Consider the following 12,362-nt stretch of genomic DNA (forward strand, 5'->3'; position numbering starts at 1 on the left):
GAGTTTGTGGGCTCTCAATAAATATTTGCTGATGGATTGCTTATCAAGAGATATTCTTTGAGTTTACATAGCAGGATGGCAACCGTGATTCATTTCTGTAGGCTAAAGAATGCACCTTCATTTTAACTGCCTAAGTTTCTACTGACTAAGAATATGTTCACCAGTGTGTGCCCACCTTGGTGTTAAATTCTCAATGAAAAAGGAAATGAGTTATTTCAGCACTATTGACTTTTGTGGGTAATTGTATTGATTCATCCCTCCTTCCTCCTCTCTTCCCACTCCACCCCCACCCCAAAGCAATCCTTCCCCTATAACAAAGAAAAAGAAACAGTTAAAACAACCCACACATCTACTGGCTCTGACAGTGCATGCAGCATTCTGCACCCATAGTTCCCCACCTGTCCAATGAAAGGACTATGTTCTTATCTCTTGTGTGGGGTCAAGATCAGCCATTAATTACAAAACATTCAGTTTTATTTTATTGTTTCTTTAGTGTCCATTGTTGTCTTCATTATATCTGTCTCCTAGTTTACCTTGTTGCATCAGTTCAGACTCTTCTTGTTTCTCTGAATTCTTTGCAGTTATAGTTTCTTGCAGCACAAGAGTATTCCATTACATTTATGTAGCACAATTTGTTTAGCCATTCTCCAGCCAATGGGTACCCACTTTCTTTCTAGCTTTTTACCACTACAAAAAGTGCTGTTATGAGTATTTTGGTGTACATAATCCTTAAATTCTTTCTTTGACTTCCTTGAAATATATGCTAAGTAGTGGGATTTCTCTCAGTAGAAGAGCATGAACAACTTAGCTCCTTTTTTTCTTCATACAGTTTCTTATTTCCCAGAATGCTCTAGCCCAGAATGACTCTAACAGTGAGTATATTAGTGACACTATGGATTTCATTTTATTTTATTGTTTTTAGGCTCTACTTATACATTCTTATTAAATGTATTTTCACATTAGTCATGATGTAAAGAACAATTAGGACTAATGGAAGGAACCACAAGAAAGAAGAAACAAAACAAAATAACGCAAGAAAAGGAGACCAAATAGTATGCTTCCATTTGCATTCAGACTCCAAAGTTCTTTCTCTGGACATAGATAACATCTGCCATCATAAGTCTTTTGAAGTTTTCTAAGATCCTTGCATTGCTGAGAAGAGCTAAGTCTATCAAAGTCAGTCATTGCGCAACATGGCCATTAATGTTTACAATATCCTTCTGGTTCTGCTCATATCACTCAGCATTAGTTCATATAAGTCTTTCCAGGTTTTTAAACATATTATAGGATTATGGCTCTTAATCCACTCTGCTACATGCTTCTGTTTTATGGGAGATTTCATCCCATTCACATCACAGTTGTGATTACTATCTGTGTCTTTCTCTCCATCCTGTTTCCCTTCTCTCCACCACCACCCATTTATGCTTTTCTTTCTCCTTTTTCCCTTTCCCTCCTCACTAGAGTTTTGCTTTTGACCACCACCTACCTCAGTCTGCCTTCCCTTCTATCAGCCCCCTACCTTTTTTTTTTCTACACTATGGATTTTAGAGAGGTTTTATGGGCCGTTAGGTGGCATACTAGGTAGAACTGTGGGCATTGAGTGAGGAAGATTCATCTCCCTGAGTTCAAATACAGCTTCAGACACTTACTAGCTGTGTGACCTTGGACAAGTTATTTAATCCTATCTGCCTCAGTTTCTTCATCTGTAAAGTGAACTGGAGAAGGTAAGGGCAAACAACTCCACTATCTTTGCCAAGAAAACCCCAAAAGGAGTCATGAAGAGCTGGACATGACTGACAAATGACTGAACAACAACATGATCCTTATTTCTAAAATGAGAAGATTGCCCACTGAGTTCCTTTCCAGCTCTGATCCCTTTAATGCTGCAGAACACAAGTCATCCATGCTGACCCACCTGTGTGACTCCCATTCTTATCCTCCCACAATGAGTTCTCTGTAAGGCATCCTTCCACTGTTCTAGAGTCTTCCTCATCCTCTCCTGGTTGCATGCAGATGCTCACGGACCTCACAAGACTGTCATCAGTTACCACTTGCTCTTTACACATCTGCAGTTAACATTTATTCTATAGAAATTAGGATCCATTCAATATAAAATGTTTTTCAACCCTTCTAAAAATAACTCCTGTTTCTATAGGACTTTAAGATTTACCAAGTGTTTCATTTTACAGATGAGGAAACTGAGGCTCAGAAGAAGTTAAAAGACTTAACCAGGGTCGAATAGCTAATAGGTATTGGGTCCAGGTCTCTGCACTCCATACTATCTTAATAACTTCCATAGGTGTTTATAAAATAATACCAGTAGTTTCGCAGTGTATGTTTTCTTCACATAAAGGCTTATTTTATTGCCTTCTCTGTTAAGGTAACAGAGATATCATAGGAATCATGGAGCAGCACTGTATTAGTGATAAGTGGTTTGGGTTAGGTTTTTTTTTCCTTTTTCTTTTCTTTCTTTTTTTTTTAAGCATTAATGGTTAAAGCCAGAATCTATTAGATTTCACATTAAATTGTGAAACTGCTCCCTGCAGCCCCTCTCCTAGGGCATTCATTTTTATTATTGAAGATCAGCATTTGAATCAATCATTTGTTAATGCTTCCTCTCTGAATGGCCATTTCTTTGGGCCACATCAGAGCAGAGTTGACTGGGAAAATGCTGACCTTGTTTACTAACAAAATCCAACATTTCAGCTGTTAATGTTCACAAAAGTGTGCTCTATCCTCCATATTTGTTTCCTGGAAAAATTGTCACACTTCTTGAAATTTAAATTCTGCATTCTGTGAGAGAAATATTGCAGTCCCTCCTGCAAACTGAACTTGTCTGGCTTTCCCTGGACATGCTTGGAATGACTTAATGTCTAGCTTCTTGGCTGCAAATACCAGTTACTCGTGAAAGTCACTCAGTGTTAAATATTCAGCACGTCTTTCCATCAAGGCTATTTTTGCATTTAACCAACTCCAAGTTATATTTAGCACTTTGAAACATTTACAAATGAAGGCTTATAGACTTTGTGTATAGGTCAAGTCAAAAAAAATTTAGGTACTTACTATGTGCCATGCACAGTGCTAAGTGCTGGTACAGAGAAAAGGCAAAAATAACCTCTGCCCTTGAGAATCTTACCATCTAATGGGGGAGACAACATGCAACCATGTACATATAAGATACACGTGGGGTGAATTGGCATCAATCTCAGAGGGAAGGCATTATCCTTGAGGGGTCCAGGCAGGCTTCTTGGAGAAAATAGGACTTTAGCTGAGGCTTTGAGAAAACCAAGGAAGCAAGGAAACAGAGATGAGAAGAGAGCTCATTCCAAACATGGGAGACAGCCAGTGAAAATGCAGGAAGTCAGACTATAGTAATGTTGAGTCATTTCAGTTGTGTCCGACTCTCTGTGACCCCATTTGGGGTTTTCTTGGCAAAGATACTGAAGTAGTTTTGCCACTTCCTTCTCCAGCTAATTTTGTGGATGAGGAAACTGAGGCAAACAGGTTTAAGTGAATTGCCCAGGGTCACATAGCTAGTAAGTATCTGAGGTCAGATTTGAACTCAGGTCTTTCTGACTTCAGAGCCCAGCACTATCTCCACTGCACCACCTATCAAAACGCTTTCCTTATGACAATCCTATGAGGTAAGTAATTCAAGCATCACCCTCATTTTACAGATACGGAAAAAAAGGCCCAAAGTCTCAAAGCTAATGGTATGATAAGATGCATTAACCCTGTCCAGGGACAGCTTAGGTGGTACAATGGATAAAGCATTGGGCTTGGAATCAGGAAGACTCATCTTCCTGAGTTCAAATCTGGACTCAGACACTTACTAGCTATGTGATGCTGGGCAAGTCACTTAACCCTGTTTGCATTAATTTCCTCATCAGGAGAAGGAAATGGCAAGCCGCTCTAGTTTCTTTGCACAGAAAACCCTAAATGGGGTCACAAGGAGTCAGACACGACTGAAACAAGCCTCTCCAGGGCTTTTTGTCTATATCACATTACTTTTATAATTAATTAACACAAGCATACTAAGTGTTGAGCACTGGAGATAGAAAAAAAGATAGGAAACCCCCCAACCCTCCACTAGTTCACAATCTAATGAGGGAGACAACATGTATAAGTAGGTACATGCAAATACAAACAGAAGAGATGGAAGATTTAACCCTAAGAGGGTATGGCTCTGGCTTCCCAAAGTCAGTTGAATAAGGTAAGCCCAATGAGCACCAGAGAACTCAACAAAACAATTTTTTGCTGACAAAAATTAATGTAATTTGTTTCCTCACTCATGTTCTCAGTTCAAGAGAGGCAATGTGATGGAGGAGAAAGACTGGATCAGAAAACCTAAGTCATTAAAGCTCTGTTGCTACCAAGTTTTGTGTCCTCCTTGTTGTTCAGTCCTTCAAACTCTTCATGACCCCATCTGGGATTTTCTTGGCAAAGATACTAGAATGGTTTGTCATTTTCTTCTCCAGTGGATGAAGGGAAACAGAAGTTAAGTGACTTGCCCAGGGTCACACAACTAAGAAGTGTCTGAGGCTGGATTTGAACACAGGTTTTCCTGACTCCAGACCTAGTGCTCTACCCACTGAGCCACCAAGTGCCTCATGTCCTCCTTGGGCAATTCATTTCACTTGTCTAGAGCTATTTCCTTATCTAGAATGCTAATAGTCTACATCTATGTAGAGTTTTTTGGGCAGTTTACTGGACTCTTTCTTCACAACTTTGGAAGCTGGGTAATACAAATGTTATTAACCCATTTTCCAAATGTGGAATCAGAAGGATGAAGTGCCAAAGGTGAGCCAGCTATTATATAACAGAGCCAGTGCTGAGCCCACATTTTTTTTGTTCTGAATGCAATACTCTTTCTTCCACACCTCACTCCTTCTAGCCATTCTTAATTTGCCCATCTGTAAAATGAGAGGATTGGATGAGACACTCTTTTTCCACTCCTAAAATTATATTGAACCAGATCATCATTTGGCATGATGCACCTTGCATCACAGAAAAACACATTTTACAAATTACACTTTTAGGCCACACCTAACAGGTAAAGGTTAACCAGTGGGTTGAGGCAATTATGTGGATCTTTCTGAATTATGTAGTGGGAACTGGGAGTGATTGGATTATACTGATGGTTATCTTAGGTTTCCACTTTGCTTTCTCTCACTCCACCCCCAGTATTCAATCTGTTGCCAAGTCCTACCTATTTTACCTTCATAGCATCTCTCATGTATATCTTCTCCTTTCCTCTGGTACTGCCACCATCTTGGTACAGGCTCTTATCACCTCACACCTGAACTATTGCAATAACCTACTTTTTCATCTCCCTACTCCAAGTCTCTCTCCACTCTGCTTTCAAATTAATCTTCCTAACGTACAATATTGACCATGTCTATTCCCCAATTCTATAAACTCATGGTTTCCTCTCGTCTCCAGGATCAAATGTAAAAGCCTCTTTGGCATTCAAGGCCCCCACAACCTGGCCTCCTCCTACCATTCCAGTCCTTTCCCACCTAACTCCTCTCCTCCCTCTCCCCACTGTACTCTGTACACCACCACTTTGGTGTTCTTCACACAAGACATTGCATCTCCATGTCCCCTAAGGCTGGAATACTCAGGTTCCAGTTCATATCCCCTCTTCTGCAGGAAGCCTTTCCTGGTCCATCTTAATTCTAGTGTCTTCCCTCTGTTGGTTGTCTCCTGTCATTATCTTGTTTATTTATTCTTCATCCTGTCTATATCTTGTTTATACATAATTGTTTCATGTTATTAGACTATGCACCCCTTGAGAGAAGAAACTGTGTTTTTGCCTTTCTTTGTGTTCCCAAGGCTTATTAACACATGCCTGGCACATAGTAGGTGTTTAATTAAGTGCTTATTAACTGGCCGTTTGACTGTGTCCATCCATCCAGTTTAGGTCTGTAGACAAAACCACACACAAAAAATTTAGAAGGGGGCAACTAGGTGGCACAGTGGATAGAGCACTGGCCCTGGATTCAGGAGTACCTGAGTTCAAATCTGGCCTCAGACACATAACACATACTAGCTGTGTGACCCTGGGCAAGTCACTTAACACCATTGACTAGCCAAAAAAAAAAAGAATTCGGAAGCTTATCCAAATAATTTAGAACAAAATCTTGTCAGGAAAACCTCATCCCATCAGCCACAGTACTCCACACATCACCATCCTCTTTTGTCACTCTGATAGGAGAATGGAGCTAGGAACTCCAAAACCTTGAAAGGAGGGAGCTCAGCTCAAAACACCTCCTCATTTCTAATCTGTCTTCACTACTTTCTCTGCCTTCTCTGACTTTTTCACCATGCCCCCAGTAGGAGGGTGCATTCCCAACCCCTGCCCCTCCTGCTTTTCAACCTTCTCTTTTTGTGTTATCTTCCATTAGATTGTAAGCTCCTTGAGAGTAAGGACTATGTCTGGTTTTTTATTTGCATCTCCTGTGCTTAGTACAGTTTCTGACACAAGATAGGAAGCTAATAAGTGTTTGTTGTCTGACTTTTTATCCTGGGGGGGGAAGACTTAAAGCTTAGGCCAGTGGGCTTGGTATACCCAATTACACTCTTCTGGCTACTGGTGTTATCTTTGTTGTTGCCTAAATCATTCTAGTAACTAACTGAGCTGGCCCTTGGCAATTAACACCAAAGTAACCTGTATTCATAGGATCATGGATTTTGATCTGGAAGGAACATTGATGATTATCACTTTATTCATGTGGAACCCTAAAGAGATAAAGAGACTTGCCCAAGGTTATATAGGTAATAAATAGAGGAGGTAGGGTTTTAACTCAGCCCTATTAGGTCAAAGTTCTGTACTCCCACTGCACACATTCACTAGTCCTGAACTGTGTAGGGATAGGTGCTATACCTAATCAAATTTCATCCTGAGATTTCAGAGCAATAATCTTGCCCTCGAATATAGTCAGATATAGGTGTCTATAGCTAGCTATCTGTCTGTCTGTCTATCTATCTATTGCTGGGATGTCTAATGATCAGTTTCTGGATGCTTGACCCTCTCATTTCAATCTGAGTTACTCAATAGTGATTTAAGGTATTACCTTTGTATATGCTTTGTACTTATCTACATATGTATTATACTTTGTCTCCCTTAGCAAAATAGAAATTCCTTAAAGGTTGACACAGGTTTGTGTGTTTATGTTCTCAGCCCTTAACTAGCACTTAATCAATGTTTATGGGGCAGCTAGGTGGTGCAGTAAATAGGGTGCCAGGCCTGGAGTCAGGAAGACTTCTTCCCAAGTTCAAACCTAGCCTCAGACACTTATTAGCTTTTTGACCCTGGGCAAGTCACTTAACCCTATTTGCCTCAGTTTCCTCATCTGTCAAATGAGCTGGAGAAGGAAATGGCAAACCACTCCAGTATCTCTGGGGTCACAAAGAGTCAGACACAACTGAGACAACTCAACAACAACAACACTAGTTGGTATAGTACTGGACCTGGAATCAGGGGAATCCAAATTCAAAAAATGGCCCCAGACATTAACTAGCTGTGTGACCTTGGATAAGTAAGTTATGTAATTTCTCGGCCTCAGTTTCCTCATCCTAAAAGGGGATAATAATAGCATCTATCTCCCAGGGTTGTTGTGAGGGCAAAATGAGAAGATATCTGTAAAGCATTTTGCAAACCTCAAAGACTCTATATATATCCTGATTATTATTAGGTCATCAAGTATTTAGCTAGTAAGCGGCAGAGAGGTAGATGAGATATTTGGCTTGCCTAGGAGACTTGACAGAAGCTTACCAGTAAATATGGACTGCCTTCTTAGGCATGAATTGACTTTAGGGATGTTGCCTAATGGCCTTAAAGTACTACTAATCATGAAATAATTGACTTTCTTTTGTCTCAAATTATTTTTGTCTGAGATAGTATAACATTTTACAGTGTGCAAAGCATTTTCCCATCATCTGATTTCACTCTAATTTTATGGAGTCAAAGAGGGCAGATGATAGGTAAAATAGAGGTTAAGTTACTTGTAAATCTAAGACCAGTGGCTGGCAGAGCCAGGACTAAGACCCCCCTTTACTTATTCCCAGAGAATCGTTAGTGGCATAGTGGATAGAGTACTAGCCTTTAAGGCAGGAAGATTTCTGATTCTTATCTGTGTCACTTGGATAAGTCATTTAACTTCTAACTTCCGTTTGCTCATCTTTAAAATCATAGGGTTGGACTTGATAGCCTCCAGGGTCCCTTCTAAATCCAAATCTGTGATTCTATGATACTGAGTTCAGCTCCCCGGTTTTTCACCTGGATTTTCCAAGAAAAAAGCAATGTTCAGTAAATAGCAGGAAGAATGAATAAAACAGATCGATAATGTTCTTGGGGGTGGGAGAGCATTCACTTTAAAGATTTTGTAATTGTGGACCTTAACTAAATATAAATACAGACATATATTGGATCTGTATTAATTTCTGTCAACCCTTTCAAACAGATGCCATACTTTGGGGAAAAGGAAATCGAAATGTACCAAGGAGCTGTAAGTAACGTACCGTAAACGACCATAATGTTCTGAGCTTTATGCTGCAGAGGTTGTTTTCCTTGACATTAACAATCTATATTGTATTGTATAAATATATGTATATATTTACATGAACTTATTGTTCCTATGTATCACCTTGTCCTGGACAGTTCAATTAGATGAGAGTGTTTGATCTCAAATGTATATTTCTATAGTAGTAGAAACAAAAAACATAGGATTGTCCAAATTGGCTTTAGTTTGTGTGGTATTAATAGATTTAAGATAGAAAGAATGTCAGGGATCCCTAGACACAATCTCCTCATTTTTCAGATTAGGAGTTTATGACTTGCCTAAAGTCACCCAGGTAAGTAGCAGAGGTGGAATCAGACATCTGGCTTTCTGACTGCAAATGCCAAGTTCTTTCTGTTCTACTTTGCCTCCTGAAACTGAAGAAGCTCAGTGGAATTTGATTTTTGACTCAAATGTTTTTTTCCTCCAGAAGTTACTCTCTTTTCCTCACCAAAAAAAAAGTCTTAAATCATATAATTTATTATTATTAAACAATTCCAAATTAAATCACCAAAAAGCCCTCTTGCCATTTCAGAGTAGGATTGGGCTGTGTTTCAATGTTTCTATTTCACATAGAAAGGATGAATTTTTTTTTTCTAGATGCAAGTGTGTACCCCATTTAAACTGTGTTCCACAGAAAAGCAGTTAAAACGGTAGGGAGAATAAGATACAATGTGAAACAAATAAGATAAGACATTGGAACGTGGATGATGACAGCCTCAGGAGAAAAGAAAGTGTATTTTACACTTTGGTTCACTTGCTTTCCTTTTCTCCTTTAGACCTGCTTGCTTCTTTCTTTCCCCTCTCCACTTTTTCTTTCCTTCTTTTTTTTTTCTAGAGCTGAAGCTCTAGGGCTTTCACTGATCCTGATCCCTCAAAAACAATTTTGGCCCACACAAATTCTCCTGTTGCAGTGGAAGGCCTGAACCTTCCCAGAGCCAGAACCCAACCTGTTGTTGGTTCATGAAGGGCCCTGTAGGTGCTGAGCCTAAAGTGGGCTGGTTTTGAAAATTCAGCCTTTGTGACTTTGTGGCCCTGGGCAAGTTACATAATCTCTAAATGTCTCAGGCAAACTGGTGAGTAGCCATCTCCCTTAGTAAAGGGAGTTTTCTTCCATTAAAAAATCAACTATCCAAATCCATGGACAGAGAGAGAAACCACTGTTCACTTTATCCTTTTCACAACACTTTCATCTTGGTCATTTTAACTCTCACTACTATCCTAAGAGATGAGCAGAGATTGTTGTCCACCTTTTCCAGATGAGGACACAGGATCTGAGAGATTTGTGGGCCATGCCTAGGCTGGTGACCCAGATCTCTTGACTCAGTCCAAATTCTCTTTCCTTGTCCTGGTTTTAGGCATTTGTGATTCAAAGAGTGTTTGTGATTGAGTGGGGGTATTGTTTTGTCTTGGAGCTAGAGATTGGACTGGAATAGATTCAAAAGCTGGATGGAAGGTAATGTGAAAAGGAGAATTTGGTTAGGTAGGAGAACTGAGTTTTTTTCCATTTTGAAGGCTAACAAAGAAGTCCCATGAAACTGGGAGGCACAAAACAACCCAGTCCCAGTTGCTAGTTACCCACTAGAGATAAAACAAACAGGCCAAACCGGTTTGCTCCCTCAGACTACCACCCCCTCTTCCTCATAGAAAGCCCTACCCCTTCCACCTAACTCCCACCACACCTCCCTCACCCCATATCTTTTCCAGGGTCCCAAGTGCTCTCAATCATATCTTCAATAAAATTAGAGTATTGTAGTTCAGGTGGCAGTTAAATCAAAGCTCTCATGAACAACTTTGTGTTTCCAGGTTAGCTTAGCCCAAAGGCCATAGGTGGGCAGTACTGATGGGCAGTTCTCACCAAGGTGTGGCTTTAAGTGGTAGGGTGTGGTATTCGAATATCTGTAGACTTTTGTCATGTCTAAGGGCTGAATCACATCTGCCTATTAGGGATTCCTGCCATTCAATTTTCAAAAAAGAAATGCCTTGGGTCAAATTCGACCTTGAACTGCTGTGTAGCTCCTGCTGACGAAGACCAGGGAGCTGTCAAATTCTGGCCTTTCATCTGGGCAACCAGCAACATGCAATAGCAAGAACCCAACCTGAATAAAGGTGTGTTCTGGAGCAGAGAGGAGAAACGAATGGTTCCAATGTAGCTTTTTGCTCTGCTTGACCACACGGGCCCTAGGGCAAGTCACTAGTGATTCCAGTTCTGTCTCCTCCTGTTTAGAAATCTGTTTTTTATGATTGATGTGTCATGGATGCCTTTCCCTTTTCCTCTTCCGCAGGCACAGTATGAAAATCCACCCCATATCTATGCGCTTGCTGACAACATGTATAGAAATATGATTATTGACAGAGAAAACCAATGTGTCATCATCAGGTATGATATTCATATATTCCATTCCTGCATCTGTCTGGCAAAGCTCCTTACTAAACCTTGTCAAATGCTTTCTCCACGTAGCACAAGCAAAGTTGATGTCTGCAACACTCACTTAATTGCGTGATCTTGTCCATGGGCATGTAACCCACTTCGCTATTTGTTGAACCTCGTCAATCAATGGCACTTTCATGTCAGCAGGCAATGCCACAAGGCTGTTCACATGGCTGAGTCTGAAGCCTGCTGGCTGCTCTATCTTGTTTTATTTTCCTAAAAGTAGTAACGACTAGCACAGAGGGAGCTTCTGCAGTATTAGTGTTTGTCCCATGTGGTTAAATAAAAACAACTGACTGTTGGCTTCAAGCTCCATGATGCCACCCAAGATTAGGCCTTCCTACCATGTTTTGCGTAAAACAGTAAAGCAGCTGCCCTTGGAAATGATGTTTTCCTTGCTCACCTTCATCTTCCCTTTGGATTAGAGAGCTTGTACTTTTATGCCAGAATATTTCTAGGCCAGTTTTTGTCAACCAGGGCTTTTTACTCTGCTCTATTTTTCTCTTTCCTTTCACGGTAGAATCTTGTCTCTTACCAGCTTGAACATTCCTAGTGTGCTTTGAATGGTATAAGAGAATTACAACTGAACTTCTATGCTTGCCCTCCCCTACTTCCATTTCATCATTCTTTTATCCTAACACTTCTTGAGTTAAAAGTCAACACTTGAAATTCAACAGCAGGAAGGTCAAGGGCTGTGTCTTTGAGATGTGGGTCAGAGGATAATAATTAAGATGAATGAACAAAACAAAAGAGAAAAGAAACTTATTAATTTACTGAATTTTTAAAACTTTCAACAATTGTAACTAAATTGAATTGTAGAAGAGAGTGTCTATCAGGCTCATTAACTAGAGGAGATCACAGGCTACAGGGGTAGTTTCAGAAAGGAAATTAAGGTAAATTTGAGGAAGGCAGAATGGCATTGGTGGTGGGGATGAATTTTATTAATAAAGTCTCTCTCCTACACACTTTTCTTTTCCTCTGAATCTGCAGCTAAAGCAGGAGGCAAAAATAAATTAACTCAATTAATCAATCAATTAATTAACTTCTCTAGGCCTCAGTTTCTTGATCTATAAAAGGAGATGATTAGACTTTGACCTCTAAGCTCTCTTCCAGCTCTAAATCTATAATCCTAGGAGGAAAGAAAGCAATGCTATTTCATTCAATCCTCAACAAGTATTTAATTGCCTTCTATCTGTACTATATGTACTCTGTGCTATTGGGGCACAAAAATAAGTAAGACATGGCATAGTGAGGGAGAAGAGGCATGAACATGAAGGAAAACCAATGTCAAATATTGTAGGCGTCATTGAAAAGGCACAGAGAAGGATATCAAAGAATTTAAAGGAGGCATGTTGTTGTTCAGTTATATC

At 40.0% G+C, this 12,362-nt stretch overlaps 1 protein-coding gene across 2 annotated transcripts in view; it reads left to right on the forward strand.

Moving 5' to 3' along the window:
• Nucleotides 1-12,362, forward strand: part of MYO1E (myosin IE) — a 236,524-nt gene that overhangs the window by 88,563 nt on the left and 135,599 nt on the right. For both annotated transcript variants that reach the window (XM_020981944.2, XM_078151237.1), the window contains exons 3-4: nt 8,421-8,510; nt 10,847-10,941. In XM_020981944.2, coding sequence (XP_020837603.1) covers nt 8,421-8,510; nt 10,847-10,941 — 185 coding nt within the window. The remainder of the gene's footprint in view (nt 1-8,420; nt 8,511-10,846; nt 10,942-12,362) is intronic.

The sequence above is a fragment of the Phascolarctos cinereus genome, unplaced genomic scaffold (assembly GCF_003287225.1).
Source record: "Phascolarctos cinereus isolate Bilbo 61053 unplaced genomic scaffold, phaCin_HiC Scaffold_3;HRSCAF=262, whole genome shotgun sequence".
NCBI classification, from domain to species: domain Eukaryota; kingdom Metazoa; phylum Chordata; class Mammalia; order Diprotodontia; family Phascolarctidae; genus Phascolarctos; species Phascolarctos cinereus.